Source organism: Vulpes lagopus, chromosome 3, assembly GCF_018345385.1.
Source record: "Vulpes lagopus strain Blue_001 chromosome 3, ASM1834538v1, whole genome shotgun sequence".
NCBI classification, from domain to species: domain Eukaryota; kingdom Metazoa; phylum Chordata; class Mammalia; order Carnivora; family Canidae; genus Vulpes; species Vulpes lagopus.
The window spans coordinates 122592111-122610702 of record NC_054826.1 but is presented as its reverse complement, the minus strand read 5'-3'; the positions used below and the strand labels follow the sequence as shown (position 1 = coordinate 122610702).

At 55.4% G+C, this 18592-nt stretch overlaps 1 protein-coding gene across 2 annotated transcripts; it reads right to left on the bottom strand.

Moving 5' to 3' along the window:
• Positions 1–4559: 4559 nt before the first annotated feature.
• On the bottom strand, positions 4560–17415 carry TMEM114 (transmembrane protein 114). Of its 2 annotated transcripts, XM_041747001.1 has the most exons (4): positions 17196–17415; positions 16878–16958; positions 6279–6416; positions 4560–5027 (listed from the first exon to the last, which is right to left on the bottom strand). In XM_041747001.1, the coding sequence occupies exons 1-4, from the start codon at positions 17413–17415 to the stop codon at positions 4795–4797; spliced, it is 672 nt and encodes a 223-aa protein (XP_041602935.1). In that variant the 3' UTR covers positions 4560–4794. The 2 variants fall into 2 exon arrangements, with proteins under 2 accessions (XP_041602935.1, XP_041602936.1); XM_041747002.1 differs by lacking the exon at positions 6279–6416.
• Positions 17416–18592: the final 1177 nt, after the last annotated feature.

Here is an 18592-nt window from a genome sequence, read left to right as displayed (position 1 = left end):
CCACCCCCCGCCCCTGTAATGCATCAGTGTCTGGCACATAGGTGACTCTTAATAAATTCCCATTGAAGTGAATGAATGCCTCTGACATTCACCAGATGATTTAATTTAAAAAATTAAAATCATTAAAATCCTGATACTTAGAATTTCCAACAGAACAAAGAGCCGGCCCATGCCCCAGGGTGTGCGCGGGGTGGAAAATTTGCTCAGAGAAGAGACCAGAGGCTAGAGTCTGGGGTTTGCACATTTATCCAACAAGTGATTCTTATGTGTCAGGAATCAGCCAGGAACGGCAGAGATGACTCCCCAGGTTCGCGTGGAGCACGGCGTCCAGCAGGGAAAACAGACGGTGAGCAAGGCGGACACAACACAGCGCATATCGCGGGGTGCCCGGGGGGCTCAGCTGGTGAGCATCTGCCGTCGGCTCAGGGCGTGATCCCGGGGTCCTGGGATTGAGTCCTGCGTCAGGCTCCCTGCTCAGCATGGAGCCTGCTTCTCCCTCTCCCTCTGCAGCTTCCCCTGCTCGTTCTCTCTCTCTCTCTCTCTCTCTCTCTCTCTCTCTCTCTCTCTCTCTCTCTCGAATAAAAAATTAAAATCATTAAAATGAACGAACAAACCACAGGGCATGTCACATAGGGGCGAGTGCTCAGGTCAAGAAAGCATGAAAGGGGGGTGAAGGGCTTGCAATTTTAGCTCCGGAGCCAGGGAAGTCCTCATCGCTCTCAGGTGAGAGAACATTCCAGGTAGGGGAACAGCAGGTGTCCTGAACAGTAGGACCAGCTGTGTGTATCACCCGCTTCTGTGCAAACTAGGAAAGGCAGGGATCTTGTCACGCATCTGCACGCATGTGTCCCCAGGCCCTAGAACAGTTCTTGACACATCGTAGTGTTTTATAGAATGTTTATCAAACAAATGTGATGATTTTCAGCTCTGCCTTTAGTTACCGGAATACACACACACTCTCTTTTGTGACGATTCGTTTCTGTGCCCCTTGCAGGGTTCTTCAAGCTCTGCACGGTTCGTGCGGGGGGCTAGGTAATCCTCGGGCGTGGGGGCCGCCTGGAGGATGCTCAGCAGCAGCCCTGGCCTCTGCCCTCCGATGCCAGGAGCATTCAGCCTCTGCTGTGACAACTGAACATGTCTCTAGACATGGCCATGGTCCCAGGCGGGAAGGGGGTGCGAATCGCCCCAGCAGAGAGCTCCGGCCTGCGGAGTCAGAGCCATTGCTGGGCACCCAGAGCACTGAAAACCAATGTCCTTGGACGCGTTTGAGAATCAGGTCCTTGGATTCCTGGGAGGCTCAGTGGGTGAGCGTCTGTCTGCCTTCGGCTCAGGTGTGATCCCAGGGTCCTGGGATCGAGTCCCGCATCGGGCTCCCTGCAGGGAACCTGCTTCTCTCTGCCTGTGTCTCTGTCTGTCTCTGTCTGTCTGTCTGTCTGTCTCTCTCTTTCTCTGTCTCTCATGAGTAAATAAATAAAATCTTTTTTAAAAGAAGAGACTCAGGTCCTGCCTCTGACGCAATCCCCCACCTGACAAGCAGGTGGCAGCAAAGACCGCGCTCTCACTACCATGGCTGCCCTCACTTTGCGAAAATCTTCATTTCTCTGCCCATTTCGCACAACTGATTCTGGAACTCGGCTCACTCCCCCTCCCCCGCCCCCGTCCCCGTGGGGCCTTGGGAGCAATCCGCTCGGTCTGCACTTTTCCAGACCAGACACACAGGAAGCAGCAGCAACGTCCGGAACCCACCTGCAGAGAGGGCGCTGCCTGGGTGGTGCAGGTGTCGCTGGTGGGCACGGGAAGGAAATCCTCCTGGAAGCAGGCAGATCTGAATCCGCATCCCAGCTGTACTCCTTTCTCTCTTTGTACCCTCGGGCCCATTAGCTGAGCCTGCCTATGCCTCAGTTTCCCCATCTGTACCCTGCCTTGCTTCTCTCCATAGTCCTCCCCACCCACCATATGTTTTGCACGCCTCTCTCCTCCAACATGTGGCGGCTCTGGGAGCAAAGGCTTGCTCTGGTGGGTCACTGCCCCCGGTTCCTGGCGTGCCGTGACCTTCATCAAGTGTTTGTTGAGTGACCGATTAACAGAGTAGTGCACTAGAGTAATAAGGACTCAGTGAGGGCGGCCTGGGTGGCTCAGTGGTTTAGTGCCGCCTTCAGCCCAGGGCTTGATCCTGGGGTCCCGGGATCGAGTCCCACGTTGGGCTCCCTGCATAGAGCCTGCTTCTCCCTCTGCCTGTGTCTCTGCCTCTCTCTCTGTGTCTCCCGTGAATAAATAAATAAAATATTTTTTAAAAAAAAGGACTCAGTGAATGTCGGGATGGGGGTGCCGTGGTAAGGGTGACAGTGTCGTGGTGAGTGCAATGACATCATGGTGTTGGAAATGCTGTTCCACCCCTAGGTACCACCAGAGCAAGGACTCGGCCTGAGCATCCGGGTTTTTAAAAGATGCTCCGGTGATTCTAACGTGCAGGAAGGTGACAACAAAATGCCCCCGATCAATGCCACACGAAAGATGGCCCCACACCAGCAGCACCCACGTCACCTGGGAGCTGGTTGGAACAGGGGATTCTCGGCGCCCCCTGGACCCGCTGACTCAGAGCGCCCCCGGGCTGGCACCCACCAGTGGACTTGGACACCACCCCGCAGAGTCTGGGCACGCTGTACTGTTAGCAGCGCCACCCCAGGGGATGCGGATGTGCAGCCACTTTGGACACGCCCGTGCCCACAGGTAACACCGGACAACAGGAGGGAGGGATAAGACTGGTCCCTGAGGAGCACCCCCCGAACCCCCGGTTGGTGAGCTCCATGGGAATCTTTCACTTGGATCCTAGACTCACTCCCACCACGTACACTGAAAAAAAGCCCATGTCACACCCAGGCTGGCGTTTGCCCAAAAGGAGCCAGGCTTCCCTGGAGAACGCTCAGTGCCACCAGGGCCAAGGAGGTGGGCACCCCTGCCCCCAACCCACTGAGGCCACACAACAGCTGATGGTGCGTCATTATACAGGGACCGGGATAGGTCCTCGGGACTCAGCCCATGACAGGCTTCATACCCTTTTTGCTGGTGCAGAAGCAACCTAAGTATACCCTGCTGCAGGCAGCACAGAAAACATGTTCATGCGTGTGAGTGCGTGTGCATGTGAGTGTGAGAGAGAGAGCTCGACTTTACAAAACCTCCTTCCTGGAGGCTTGTTAGATGTTGCAGAATTGGGGCCTCTGGGGGGCTCAGTAGGCTGAACATCTACCTACGGCTCAGGTCGTGATCCCAGGGTCCTGGGATCGAGCCCCACGTCAGGCTCCCTGCCCAGAGGGGAGTCTGCTGCTCCCTCTCCCTCTGCTGCTCCCCCTGCTTGTGCTCTCCCTCTCTCTCTCTCTCTCTCTCTCTCTCAAATAAATAAATAAAATCTTTTAAAAAAAGAATTGCACCCCCGCCCCCACCCACTTACTGAATCAGAACCTGCATTTTCACAAGCTCCCCTTGAAAACCTCAGGTGCCCTGGGATAAACCAAACGGTGGTGGCCACTCGCAATGCTTAGCGGCCCCCGCCCCCACCCCAGACTGTGATTCTACTGGCCTGATGTGGCCCCTGGCACATTTTTTAAATTCCAGTGAGTGTTGAGAACCGGCTGACCTCTGTGGGTGTCGGCCTTCCTCAGGGGCTCCGGGGGGACCCACAGACCACCCTGTTCATCCTTTCCCGGCACATCTGAATCCCACCGGTCTCAGACTTCAGGCCAGGGAAGCAGGCTCAGTCAACAGCATCACATGGCATGAGGTGACTCGGGGTGACAGGTGGTGCTTGGGTCCCACAGTAGGTCCGGGGGTGATCACTGGGTGTTTGAGGATGTGCTTCCCTCCCAGTTGTGAGTCTGCGGACGGTGCTTCCCTCTCGGGGCGAGCCTGCTGGTCATTCCTCCTTGTGCACCTGACTGCTCTTCCTCCGGCTGTGAGCTGGCCCGGGGTCTCCCCGGGGTCTCGGAAGTGACACGTGAAGGGGAGCAGCACCCCCCTCCCCAGGTGGATGGGCAGCTCAGAGGGGCCCCCCGCATCGGGATGACCCCTGATCACCGAGTCACCGCTCCGAGGAAGCCCGGCCTGTGGTGCTTGGGGACCGTGGCCAGGCCGGGCAAGCACCCAGCTGAGGCTGGGGGACATTCGCACCGCCCAGCTGGTGAGTAGCCCAGATTTCTGCTCTCACCCCCCCACCCATGTCACACTGCGCCCCAGGCAGGGGCTCCAGGTCACATGAAGCCTGAGGACCAGTGTCCGAGGTGCAAGCCGCCCCCACACAGCTGAGCCCCTCAGGGAAGCTCTGGTAAAGGACTGAGCACTGTCCCTGGAGCAAGGACGATACCACCAGCTCGCTGTGCACCTTTGTACAGCTCGCCTAACCTCTCTGGTCTTCCTTGTCCATAACAAAGAGTGGGGCAGCTGATCCATGAGTGGGAGTAAGGATCGAAATGAAGCCAGGGGAAGCCCAAGGGGGCTGCAATCCAGACAGTTCTGGTTATGATAAAGGGGCTGTTTGGTCATCTCGGGTGAGGTGGGTTCCGCATTCCCGCAGGCTCCTCCAGCCCACACGGACGTACATGGGCACAGACACATGGACACACCACACCAGGCAGCACGGACGGCACAATGGTGAGAGCCAGGCCCAGAGCTCAGTCCACAGCGGTTCTCGAGTTGGACCCCCGGGGGCCCCGCCGCTGGAGGCCTCCGAGGAAGAGGAGGCCGCCGGCCACGGGACAGGTCCCAGGGCCCCCACGCCTCCCACGGGCCCAGGCGTGGGGCTCAGATAGCCTGGTCCTGCCTCTGTCTCAGGCTGAGCACGCGGGCCGCCGCCACGAAGGCTGCCCCGGTGAGCAGCTCAGCGACAAAGCTGATCCAGCCCAGGGCCAGGGACCAGCCGAAGCGGATGTCCACCTGGTCCAGGAGGGCTTTCTCCTCCAGGAGACACAGCGCCTCCCGGAAGGCGGCGGCCGAGTACGCGATGTAGACGCTGATTCCTGCCAGGGTCACCAAGGCTGCAGGGGAGGCAAGGGGAGCATATCAAAGCCCCAGGGCACTGCTTCCTCATCCTCCTTCCACTCCTACTCCCCTCGCCTCACCCCACCCACCTCTCTAGGTGGCCGTGCTCCTCCTACCACAGGGCTTTTGCCCATACTCAGGGCACCTTCCTTTCCTTTCTGTTTCCCTCCAGTCCCCTGTCGCTCTTATCCATCCTCCCATCCCAGCTCATGCATCCATTCCGGGACCTCTCCAGTAGGTCGAATCCCCCTGGGCTTTCACAGCACCACACACCATCATGGTCCTGGTCAGAACTGCAATTTTGCGTTTGTTTTTGAAATCGCTTAGCAAATAAATGTCCATCGCCCCCACAATGGGCTGTGAGCTCCAGGGGGGCTCACCCTGGATTTGCCAGCACCCGGCACTGGGCTGGCACATGGTGGGTCCCTATGACAGTGAGTTAGAGCGTGCAGTCCTGGGCCACAGCTGCCAGCCACAGAGGGAGGCTATTGAAATTTAAATTAAATTAATGCAAATGAACATCTCAGCCCTCCCGGGGTGCCTGCCACAGAAGGAGTGTCGGTAGCCTGGCTTGAGGCTCCCCCACGGCACAGCATGGATTAGACTTCCTGCCACCGCAGAAAGGCCAACTGGGCCGAGTGGTTTCGAGAATTCATCCCTGGGTGAAGCATTAACGCCAACGTCAATAACAGTAGTGGGTGCCTGGAGGGCATCTGAGCCTCACAATATTGTCACCTCCAGACATTCTTTTTTATTTTTTTTCCTCCATGGATCCCAAGTGTGTGCATCACCTCTGTTCTTGTCCTGATTTTAAGGAGGGACGAGTTCAAGCCCACAGGAAGGAGGGAAGTCTGAGGACACCAGCTGTCTGCTGGATTCCCAACCGGATTAACCCAGGCATTGCCTGGCTTTTCATCAATCAACAATCAAGCAAAGCAAGATTCGTCAGAAGGGCAGGGGGCATGAGAGAGCGAGGGTGTCCTGCCAGCCCGCAGCCCTCAAGCGGTAGCCGGTAGCCGTAGGGCCATCTGGGAAACCAGGAAAACAATCCTCGGGACCTGCTCCCACCCTCTGCTTCTCTCTTGGGACCACAGACCCAGGGACGCCATCCTCCTTTCTGGCTGTGATGTCGCAGAAGAGGAAACCGAGCCCCAGAGAGGATGCCCGCCCCTCCCTGGCCAAGGAGCCATGTGCAGCCCCTCTGGGGCCCCCACAGTCCATGCAGCTGGGGTGGGGAGGGCACCTACCTCCAAAGAAGAAGAGGGTCCCTGTGAGCAGGAGGAGAACAGAGACTCGGAGGAGGAAGCTCAGAAACCCTGTCATCCCCCCAAAAACCATCAGGATCAGGCTGAGCGGCAGCAGAATCACAAACGTCCCGTGCATGGCTTAGAAGAGAGGACGACAGCAGGCAGAGGAGCATTACCACCTTTCAGTCAATCAACAAACACTCCTGAGCCCCGCCTATGGGCCAACCCCCAGATGCTGGGAGAAAAAAATGAACGTCATGGTTACTACCATGTCTGATGATGATGATGATGATGATGATGATGATGAAACATGTCACCAACAACAAGGTCTCACTCTTTTTCGCAGCCGAATAATACCCCATTGCATAAGTGAAATAAGCAGGACAGAGAAAAATGCGTATCGTATGATTTCACTCATAGGCAGAATCCAGAAAACAAAACAAATAAGCCAACAAACTAAAAGACTTAAATATGGAGAATAAACTGGCATTTGCCAGATCGGGGGGGGGGGGTGAAATAGATAAAGGGGGTAAGATGTAGGTACTTCTGGGTATAAAATAAATAAGTCACAGGGACGAAAAGTGCAGCATGGGGAATCTGTCAATAACACTAGTATCGGAAGGACAAGTGGTGAATACACCTGTTAGGATGACACCGGGTCACGTGGGGAACTGGCCAATCCCCACGCTGCGCCCCTGAAACTAACGAGGTAACATTGTATGTCGACTGGACTCCAAAATAAAAAAAAAAAATCATTTTTAAAAGGGACAACCGTTGTTGAAAGTCACTCACATGTGCTCTGGGTCTCTCACGAGCGCTCTGATTCAGACACACGCATTCTGGTTCACATGAGCATGCTCTGGGTCACACACCTGCACTCTGGGTCGCATACCCGTGCTCTGGGTCACTCACACACGCTCTGGGTCATACACATGTGCTCTGGGTTGCACACGCGCAGTCTGGGTTGTTCACGCACGCTCTGGATCACACACCTGCGCTCTGGGTCACATACGTGTGCTCTGGGTTGCATACGCGCGCTCTGGGTCACTCACACACGCTCTGGGCCATACACATGCTCTCTGGGTTGCCCACGCGCAGTCTGGGTTGCTCTTGCGCGCTCTGGGTCATACATACGTGCTCTGGTCGCAAACGTGCACTCTGGGTTGTACACACGCGATCTGGGTCTCTCACGTGCGCTCTGGTTCACACACACGTGCCCTGGTTCGCACACACACACTCTGGGCCTCTCATGCATGCTCTGGGTCGTACACACGCACTCTGGGTCGTACACGTGTGCTCTGGGTCTCTCACGCACGCTCTGGGTCATACACATGCGCTCTGGTTCACATGCGCACATTCTGGGTCGCACATGCGCGCTCTGGGTCACACACACGTGCATCCTCATGGCAGGTAATGCCACGTTCATCCACATATTCACTCAGCATGTTTATAGCACACACACTCGGTGCCAAGCACTGTTCTCGGCCTGGCGAGTTCCAGGGCAAACACACCCCGACCCCTGCCCTCCAGAGGCTGGCGCTATAGCGAGTAGGGTCAAGCAGTGAACTGGCCCATAGTGACAGAGTTGAGAGGCGGTGACAGTGGCTGGGGAGGGCAGTGACCACAGCACAGAAGGGGCCGGGCCAGTGAGGAAGTGATGTGCAAGCAAGCCGCAGGGGAGGGAGGGCAGGAAGGGTGGGGGGTGGGGGGCGGCCGAAGGAGGAGCAGGTGCAGAGTCCGGGTGATGTGCCCGGTGGGATGGAAGCACCCCGGCCGCAGGTGGGGGCCGCGTGGAGAGGGTGACACAGGAGGTGCAGGGGAAGGCAGCGAGCTAACAGCAAGGCACGGCCGAGACGTCTGAACAAAGGAGGTCCCCGCACCCCGCAGCTCGGGGCCAGAGAATCCCACAGTGTCACTTCTGTTTCTCAAGACTTCTCTGCTGGGAGTAGATGGCAGAGGGGTGCCGGCGACGCAGAGGGTGCTCCCAAGATCGTGTCCCGCAGGAAGCTCCACAGGTGACCTGATCTGGGACAAGAGTCTTTGCAGATGCAATGAAGTGAGGAGCCTCCGCATGAGATCATCTGGATCCGAGGGGGGCCCCCATCCAATGGCAAGTGCCCTGGGAGGAAGCAGCTGAGACCACGGAGATGACAAAGTGAAGGGGGGTGCAGAGATTGAGCCACCTGGCTCCACGCCCAGGGCTTCTGGGGACGGCCACCACCACCTGAGGCCAGGGAGGCAGGGACCAGATTCTCTCTTGGAGCCTCGCGGAGGACCAGCCCTGCGGACACCTGCCTCTCAGACTTCTGACCTCCAGGACTGTGATACAATGCAGAAAGCAGGAAAGGGTGAGTCAGGTGGGGTGAGGGGAAATGGAAGAAATCTGGGGTCTTGGGATCCCCAAGCATAAACATTTGCCACCATCTTGGCTCTGAGCTTCCTGGCAGCCAAAGCAGAAAGGGAAATAATCGCTAAGTTCTTCTTCACCGGCCATTCGTTTACCAAATATTTATTGATCATTTACTGTGAACTGGGTACTAAGCCTCTTTCAGTCCTTTCGGCAGCAAAATAGGTATGAAAAAAAATTCCTTGGGGCCCCTGGGGGGCTCAGTGGTTGAGTGTCTGCCTTCGGCTCAGGTCGTGATCCTGGGATCCTGGGATCGAGTCCTGCATTGGGGTCCCTGCATGGAGCCTGCTTCTCCCTCTGCCTGTGTCTCTGCCTCTCTCTCTGTCTCTCATGAATAAATAAATAAAATATTTTATAGGAAAAGAAAAAATAAAAAGAAATACTTTGTCTTGCTCTGCGGAGCATGCTAAGCTCATTTCTTCCCGAAGTCTTTCCTCACACCCCCATCCACGGTCGGCTCGGTGCCCCCTCCCCAGGCTCCCGAGTCGCCCTATCCGGGCATCTGTTGGAGGGAATCTTCTGTGTCTCCCATTAAGCTGTGGGTTCCTTGTCCAGGTTCCTCCAGGAAACGCATCCCTGAGTTTCCAGGAGAGCTCTCAGGAGATGGTGAGTGTGCCCAACAGGTATTTGTCAACCTCGTAATTAAGTAAGAGCTAGACGGTGTTTCCCGAAGGCAAGACATAATGGCAGTTTCCAAGAAATGAGAAAGAAACGAAGAAGCTTGAGAGAGGACCCCACAGTGGTTCAAACCACGGACTTTCAGACTTCGGAGCCAGGTACTCTGTGTGCGAATTCGGGCTCTGACTCTGGGGCCACGGCCGCGTCTCTTCATTCGGCAGGAACCCCATTTCCACATCTGTGAAAAGGAGGCAATACTAGAGGGCTCACAGTATTACCATAAGGACGGTGTGCCCGTGGAGCACCCGGGGGGCTCAGCAGTGGAGCGTCTGCCTTCGGCTCAGGGCATGATCCCAGGGTCCTGGGATCGAGGGCCGCATTGGGCTCCTGGCATGGAGCCTGCTTCTCCCTCTGCCTGTGTCTCTGCCTCTCTCTCTGCATCTCTCATGAATACACACATAAAATCTTTAAAAAAAAAAAAAAAGGCAGTGTGCGTGATCATGGGACGACGTGGAAAAGCATAAATGTAGGTCCCACGTCCCATAGAGTAAGCGCTAGATAGGTCATCACCCTGTCAGTAATACCGATGCTGGAGACAATAATCCAGCCCACTGTGACCAGATCACTTTGTCCTCAACCCTCCAAATGCCACCAACCTTGGCAAGTCAAGGAGATAAGACCAATCTCCCTCCCAAGGCTTGTCCCTCCCTCCCTTCTTTCCTTCCTTCTTTCCTTCCTTCCTCCCTTCCTTCCTTCCTTCTTTCCTTCCTTCCAGAAAAATCTTGGGCCAGAAACCACAACAGCTGGTGTGAAAACCTGGTCCTGGAAGATGTGTCCCCCTGTATGGCATTGCCTCCAGACTGGCTGGAAAGTGAAGTCATTTCTCATTTAGAAATTAATGAGGTTTCCTGGCGCCGGCACGGCCCTGGCGGCGCCCCGTGTGAGTTCCCCAGACGTGCCGCAAGCCGACTTGACGTACATGTTCAATTAAATGTCTGGGTAAGAACAGGCCTCCCGTGCGAGAGCTGTAAAATCTCCTGCTGAAGTTTGGCTTAGCTTCTCGTGGGGTGTGTGTGCGTGTGTGTGCGCGCACACCCGAGCGCCTCAGTCTTTGTTATTTTCAGGGCCACAGACATGGGAAATGGAGATTGATTCTGAGTCCCGTTCTCCTTAGGAATGTATCCACTTCCAACCCCATCTCGTTTGGAAACACGATGGGCCCCTAGTACAGGCCATGCGCTGCTGCAGAGCTTGTGGACACCGCAGGGGACAAGGTCCCTGCCCCCCCCACAACCCGCCCCATGCCCCGCCTTGGAGATCGCAGTCTAGGGCAGGAGACAGAAGAGCAGGGAAGCAAAGTCGCGGGCTGTGATGTGTCATGAAGGAAGTAAGCATGATGATGCAGAAAAATGGGGTAGGCAGGCAGTGGGGGCACTTCTTTGAATAAGGTGATCGCTTTCATTTCCTTGGGCTGCATCACAAATTAGCACAAATCTTGTGTCTCCTACAGGAACATATGCTGCTATAGTCCTGGAGGCCACAAATCCAAAATCAAGGTGTCCCAGGACCGCACGCCCCCCCAGAGGCTCGGGGGGAGAGTCCTTCCCTGCCTCCTGCAGCCTCCCAAGGGCGCTGGCCATCCCTGCCACCACCTGGCTGGAGGCTGTGCTTTCCCAGTCTCTGTCCCCATCTTCACGTGAGCTCTTCTCTCCTCTGTGATTCTCCTTTACTTATAAGGACCCTTGACATAGAACTCAGGGCCCACCCAGGTAATCCGAGATGATCTCTTCTCAAAATCCTGAACTTAATTACATCTGCAAGGACCCTTTTTTCAAATAAAGTCACATCCTCAGGTACCAGGGGTTAGGATGTGGACAAATCTTTTTTGGGGGCGGGGGGGAAGGAATAACACCTTCTAATTCACTACAGTGTTTACAGGAGGAGCTCAACAGAGAGCAACCAAGATTACGACATAAAATTGATAATAATAAAGGTAGACAGGCCATTTTTTTCATGAGGGCAAACACGTGCCCAAGGGCAAAAAGCCTTTCAATTCAAAAATACTTTGTTGCCCCCCCCCACCACCAAAAAAAAGACGCTTTGTTGCAAGCAAAGGGAAGAGCAAATCCAGAAAAAAGCAAAGATGTTCATGCCAGGGAAAAGATGATTGTGACTATCCGGTCATCAGACTGTTCAAAGAGGTGCTCAATGAAAACAAAAATTGTTTTAATTAAAGAAAAAAAGAAGAAGAACCGCTCAATTGGGAAAGCCAGGCTTCCAGTTCCCCAATGCCAGCGAGGCCAGGAAGCTGTGGGGTGGTTAGCGGTGCTCTTAAAGAAAGCAGGGACAGAGCTTTCTGCAGAGACATCAGAGGCGCTGACGAGAGGGGGAAATCTCAGGGGCCAGGTCCCGAAGGGGGAAATGTCACACTGTCTTTATGTGCAAGCCTCGTCGGTGTGGCCTGGAGACCCCCGGAAGGGCTCAGAGGTATCCAGTCCTGTCGTGCCTGGTAAGGAAGTCAATCGCTACATTTCTGCAAGTCTTTGTTCTTGAATCTGTAGTGACCGGAACACAGTTCTTTGGAGAACAGGGGCTGCGTCTTCGTTCCCTTTGGGCGCTCCAAGATGCATTGCTGTGATACGGATAAAAGCAGGACGCTACTCCAAGCAAAGACCTCGGTTCAAATCCCGACTCCGCCTTTTGCAGAGGGAATGTCATTGCCTCCCAAGGACCTGTCACTGTTGCCTCTCCTGCCCAGTGGCCCACAGGCCCTGACTTTGCCACACTGCTACAAGCACCAAATGTGAGAGTAACTTTCTTTCTCGCCCTCCAGCCACCTTGGGCTTTACCAGATAAGAATTCTGATAATGCCCATTTCACAGATGAGAAAAGTGAGGTTCGAGGCACTGAGAGGTCAGGTGTCCGCGAAGGTACAGCCAGCCATCAAGTGTCAGAGCAGGGATGGAACAGCCAAAGAGGTTGACCAAGGGGTGGCAGGATGGTGGACAAGGGGCATTTAACCCGGCCTGGGAATTAGGGAAGGCTCTCAGGGTACGGAGAGGTGTCAGCTTAGGATCAGAGGGACGAGAAGGCGTGGGCACAGGTGTTCCTGAAGGATGTCCCAGCTCCCCAGCTGGAGAGGCGGGCAGGGCTCAAGGCTAGTTCCACCGGCCACGCGAAGGAGAAGTCCAGGCCCAGGGCAGGCCTCCTGGGGCTTGCCTTACGTGATAGCATCCTTCCTAGGAAAGACCAAACCAAGAGCCACGCAGCCCCCACTCAACTCCTCCTTCGTCCCCTCCTCCCCATAGCGGACCTCTTGCCTTTTTTCCACATAGTTACTTATTTTCCTATGTTTCTACCTGTTGCTCTAATTCCAAAGGGCATCCCCAGTCACACTTTAACATCTGGAAAGAGAACGTGTCTGAGCGCCCACAGCATCATCTTGCCCGTAAGGCTCTGTAAACTTCCTTTTCTCATCCCACGGCATTTCTTGATCTTTTATCCGCATTACTATATTCTCTTTACAGACTACATGATCTTCCAAAGGACGGACGTACCACACGCAGACGCTTAGCCATATTTCCACCCATGAGCGCTGAGGCTGTAGCTTATTCGCCACTGTTACAAACATGGCCTAGAAACCTGGGGTCCCAGGAAGTGGAATTACTTTGGATATGAATTTTGTTTGTTTCTTTGTTTGTTTAAAGCATGTACCTGGCTTTCAACAGGTACCCCGAGAGATGCTGAGACCCCAGGCGGCCCCTGCCCCTCTCCCCTCTCCCTCCCCACCACCACACAGCTGTGTATAAATCACACTGAGACTTCCCTCCCGGACTCAGCCTCTGGATGCCATTATGTCCCCAATCCCTTTGTTTCCATCCCCCTCCATCTCCTCTCTCGAGTCTGCAACAGGCATCGTGGGAGGGCCGGTTTTCATTTTCCTTTCATTTCTCTGCAAATAGCTGGGGACCCAAGAGAGGCTCAGAGACCCAATCTTGTTATTTTTCCAAACTCACCTCCTCAGAGGACAAGCAGGCCAGGCCTCTGACCCTCGGTCAGGCTTCTGCTACAACCATGCTGTGTTGGGCCAGGCATTTGACCTCTCCGGGTCTGGTGTCCTTAGCTTAAGATGGTCAGTCTGGCCATCTTCCTGGCTCTTAGCAGATGCAGCCAAAGTAAGGCATGGGGAGGACCCCAGGTAGTGCAGGTAGAAGCACTTTCTGTGCTGTCTCTGGATCACCCCACCCTCCATCCTACCGCTCACCTCTGCTCCTGCTGTCCCTCCTTGTAATTCAGATCTCTGATGCCCAGTTGAAAGAGGCAGCGTAGGACGGGGGACTCTGAACCCAGGAAACAGGTGAGGAGCTTCTCTTCTGGCCTGCCATAGCCTCGGTCTTAGCACACCCACATTACACTGGAATTTTACTGCGTGTAGCAGCCTCCTTACAGGGTACAAACTGCCTGGATCCACATCGCAGGTCTACCCATTACTGTGCAAACGTTGGTAACTTACCCAACCTCCCTGTGCTTCCGTTCCCTCATTTGAAAAGTAAGGGGGATAACAGTTCCTGCCTCATGAGATTGTCGTGAAGACTGGGCGAGCTGATAGATGTAAAGCACCCAGGACAGCGTCTGGCACACAGGGACTGTCCCATAAACATCGACTGCTCCTCTTACTGCCCTTCAACTGCTCCATTGAAAGCTGCCTCCGCCACCCTTCCTTCCGTGACCCTATTTCATTCCCTTTGCTACACCTCCTGCTATTTGAACCAAGTGTACACTTATTTATTCATTCATTCCTACGTTCTGCGTGGGCAGGCACCACACCTGTCCTGTCATGTTCTATGCCCAGTGCTGAGTGAAATACATATGTGCTAAGCAAATAACCGAGTCTCCAGCAGTTAGCTCCATTTTACAGATGAAAAGCCTGAGGCTCAGGGAGGTGATGTGACTTAATTGACATTAACTGAGCTCCTACTATGCACAGTGCACCTCTGCTAGGTGCTTTTTTTTTTTTATGTGCTCTCATTTCATCTCAGAGCAGCCTGTTTATGGAAGCAAGGGATGGCCCAGAAGCCACACAGCTGGTTAGATGTGGGCCCTTATCTCTGATGGGACTGTCCCTACTCCTGCCCCTTGTCACAAGTGGCACATCTCAGCCCGGTGCATCAGCACATCGAGGATTGGCTCAGCCCTGGGAATGCGATCCAATCTGGTCGAACGAGAAGTCTACCTGGAAGATCTGCAGACTTTTGGGAAGGAGAGAGCCTCCTCCTGCTTGAGTGGCTAAGACTGGAGAGGGTTTATTGAAAACAAGACCCAAATAAAGGCGAAGCCCAGAGAGGAGAAGAAAGAAATTGAGTTTCATTCTCTGGATCCCAGCACACTTGAATTTTTCAGTTATTTGGACTGGGAATTCCTTTTTCCTGTTTAAACAGGGATGATTTGCATTCTACCACAGGACCCCTGGCTGATACAGCTAGCCTGGTTGTTTCTAGATCGTGGCTCTTTTTTCAACAGGGTGCTGAATTTGATGACTCTCTCCTCCTCCACTAGAAATAATTCCAGTCCCTGGCCAAGGAATCAAACCCGTAACATCCCCAGAGCTAATCTGGGAGACAAAAACATCCAAGCAAGATGGATTTTTAGTGGGCGCTGCTTGGGGTTTCTTGCAGGAAAAGTCAAGAGTTCCTCCCCAAACACCCCCACTGGGATTTGTCTAGGAGGCTGGCTCGGAGAACATGCTGCTTTGACAACTGTCCTCTCTGCTGTGTGACCCCACCGGCAGGTCCTCAAAGGAATAAAACGTCTTCACATAATAAAAGAGCTTGGACAAGATTCAAAATTCATTCCGGGGATAAAGAGATTCTGAGAAAAGTCTCCCTCTGGGGGTGGTGTGCGGTGAGCATGCGGTCTGAAGGGGCAGTCCGCTCTCTTTCTTGGATGATATCACGGTAATAATAGCAGCTCCCACTCCAGGCGCACTTACAGAGGCCAGGCACCACTGGAGCTCTTTAAATACACCTCCCATTCCATCCTTGCCATATTCTTATGAAGAAAAGTGACAAATACCCTCACTTTGCCCTTAAGGGAACTGATGCTCAGGGAGACATAGGAATGCATCCCCGGCCGCACGCCTACTTGGCGGTGAAGCTCGGGGGCTTAGATCTGGTTCTGAAACTGAACGGGTGAGAACAGACTCTGGATGTGTTTCTCAAAATACTGGCACACACAAGGTCGCCAGCATTATTAAGTTTCACAAAGAAGCCAGACAAATGCCAACTATACTTAGTCATCCGGTTTACCCATAGATGTGACAAGGATGCTAAATGCCAGCACCCAGCCCAGCAAAGGGTCAGTGCTACAGAGATGTGACCGCATCTAACAGAGGCCGGAAGGAACAGTAAAGGCTAGTGTTTATCGAGCACCTACTATGTGTGCAGCACTTTCATGCAACACAGAGATCCCACAACAACCAGGCACTGTGTGAGGTCCCAGGTGAGGTCAATCTTTTCAGCCAACTGGTTTATGGAATTCTGAGCACACCCCCCTCGTAGTTTTGACATTTCATTTTAATAGACATGGGAAGTGAGTCTCAGAGGTTAAGAGTGCCTGTTGTATGATCACAGAGGGCCCGGGAAGGATCTGAGCAGGTATCTGATACCCGTCTCCCTCACTTCTAGGGCAGGAACTCTAGATTATTCTTGAAACATGCTCTGAGAACCACCCACATTGATCGCAGTCAGCTTGAGGCTGAGGACAGAGTTCATGGCACGTCCACCCTCCCTCGGCTCCCGCATAGGTCAAGTGCCTTGGGGACCTCTCCCGCCCTGGGACCTTACGCAGTGGTGTAGCAGGTGGATGGTATCCGCTCAGGAGAGCCAACTGCTAAGTTTATAGGAATTTGGGGAGCCACTTGACATGATGTTGATAGCTAGAAGCTAAGTTCCAAGCACTGTGCTAGGCACTTGGGAATCAGCCCAGAACAGGGCAGACAGGGTGGCCCCAGGGAAGGGGCTGCCCTCTGCCCCAGATTGCCTTTCTTGAATCATTCCATTTATGGCATCCCTGCTGCTGCCAGGTGCTCCTGCTAGGCCCTGAGGATACAAATCAGGCTGACACGGGGTGTGCCTTCGAGTCTGCTGGCTCAGACCTCCTCTCTTTTCAGCATTCAGTTCTGCAGGCTGGTTTAGGCATCTCTTCCGACCCCCCTCCTCGCTCCCTCACGCTGCTGGTCACTCTGAAACGTGACTGCACATTTCCACGTCTGTCTCCACAGCTAGTCTGTGAGCTCTTGGAGGGAGGGCACGACCTGGGTCTTAATCATCAGCAGGGTGCCCAGGGCATACAGAGCCTGCGATCAACGTTTGTTGAATGAATCCAAAACCGCACTCCAGGGTAGGTAGGTAAGGCGTGGTGCAAAGAGAGGCTTGGCAGCTGCCTCCATCTCCACTCCCTCGTCCCTGTCCCCCCGCCCTCGCTGTGCCCCCCGCAGGGCCCTGCTCCTGGGAGAATCGCTCCAAAACGTGTCCAGACCCGGGATCCTCCTGCGATCCCCACCCTCCCGGACTCACTGAGAAGTTGCCGGCTGGAGTCGCTGACGGTCACGTTCTCCTGCCAGAAGGGGTTCATCAGCGGCACACACGGGCTCTGGACTGGATGGGGCGGAAGAACCGGTGGGTGCGGGCCTGGAGGTGGGACCCCAGCCCGGGGACCCCATCCACCCCGGGAGGGCGGGGCGCGCGCGCGCGGGGACCCAAGCAGCTCCGAAGCCGTCCTCCCGCCCGGCCCAGGGCCCAGACCCCCCCCACCCCGCCCCGCTTTGTGCTCTGGGGCTCCGGGGCAGGGCCGCGAGCCCAGCAACAGGTGCAGGCGGGCCGCGCGCCCCTTACCGCGGCAGGTGCGCCAGAGGCCGGAGTGCGAGCTGAGGGGTTCGAGCTGGCTGCGGTTGGCGGCCCCCGCCCGGCCCCGCGCCCCCGGGCCGCCCCGCTCCAGCCGCTCGGTGTCAATGATGTACCAGAAGTCCGTGCCGATGGCGGCCGCCAGGAGCACGAAGCTGAGCGCCCCGGCCAGCGCCGCCGCGCCCGCCAGCATGCCCAGGTGCACCCGCATGGCGCAGCGCAGCTCCTCCTCCAGAGCCTCCGCACCAGGCTGCCCGGGCCTCCGGCCTCCAGCCCTCCCTCCCGCGCTGGCTCCGCCCTCAGACCCTCACCTGCGCCCTCAGACCTGCACGCGCTGCTCCCGAACCGCTCCCCCGCGCCCACGCCACCGCCGCTCTCCGACCCCCTACCTGCGACCTCAGACTTCCACCTCCGCCTTCAGACCCCCATCTGAGCCCTCATCCCTCCCCATGCACCTCCACCTCGTCCTGCAGCCCTCCATCCCCACCCCCAACCTGTCCCGGACTCTCCACCCTAGGATGGCCTCACTGCTTTCCCCGAGCCGCTCCCCCCTCACCGCCCCGCCGGGACCCAGCCTGCCCTGCCTCTCCCTTGACGCCCTGAACCTCCCCCCTGGCTCTCCCCACACCACCCGGACTCCCCCCGTCCAGCCCCGCCCTTCCAAGGCTCCCCCTCCCCCGCGGAGTGTGGCCTGCGCCCCTCCTCCTGGAGCCCAGCACCAGGCAGGGCTGGAGTTGTGCGCGCTGTGCTGCTGGACAGCACCTTCCCGCAGCCTGGGGGAGCGAGACAGTGGGGCCTTGCGCTCTGACAGCCCCACCCGGGGTTTAATCTTCAGTACCCCTCTTCCTCCATCTCCAATTATCCTTCCTCCAAAATCCACCTGCAGTTGATATTTCTAGGTTGACTACAGAGGCAAAAGGCAGATGGGATTTTCATGAAAGTTCTTTAAAGCCATGGGCTTGGCCCGGTGCTCGGAGTCTATCACCTCTACTACCTCTTTGGTAGAGATCTCCACCACTGCCATCATCATCATCACTAGCATCACCATCATCACCGTTATCGCCATCACCGTCATCATCATCACCATCATCCTTATCCATCCCACCACCTTCTTCACCATCGTAAGACCTTCCATTCCTTCAAGAAATATTTCTTCAGTGCCTACTATGTGCCAGACACTACAGCTTGTGTAGAGAATATAGGCATGAGCAACCCAAACACGGCCCCTGCCATTAGGAAGTGCATAGTGTGGGCTTCTCAGCCTTTTCAAAGCAGGACACAGAGAGAAAACAGTTATATTTGCATGACACACAGGGGTCCATGATGAGGGTTCTAGGTGCTGGAGATGACGCTCTTTAGGACCTTCAGCACCCTTGCGACACATTCGT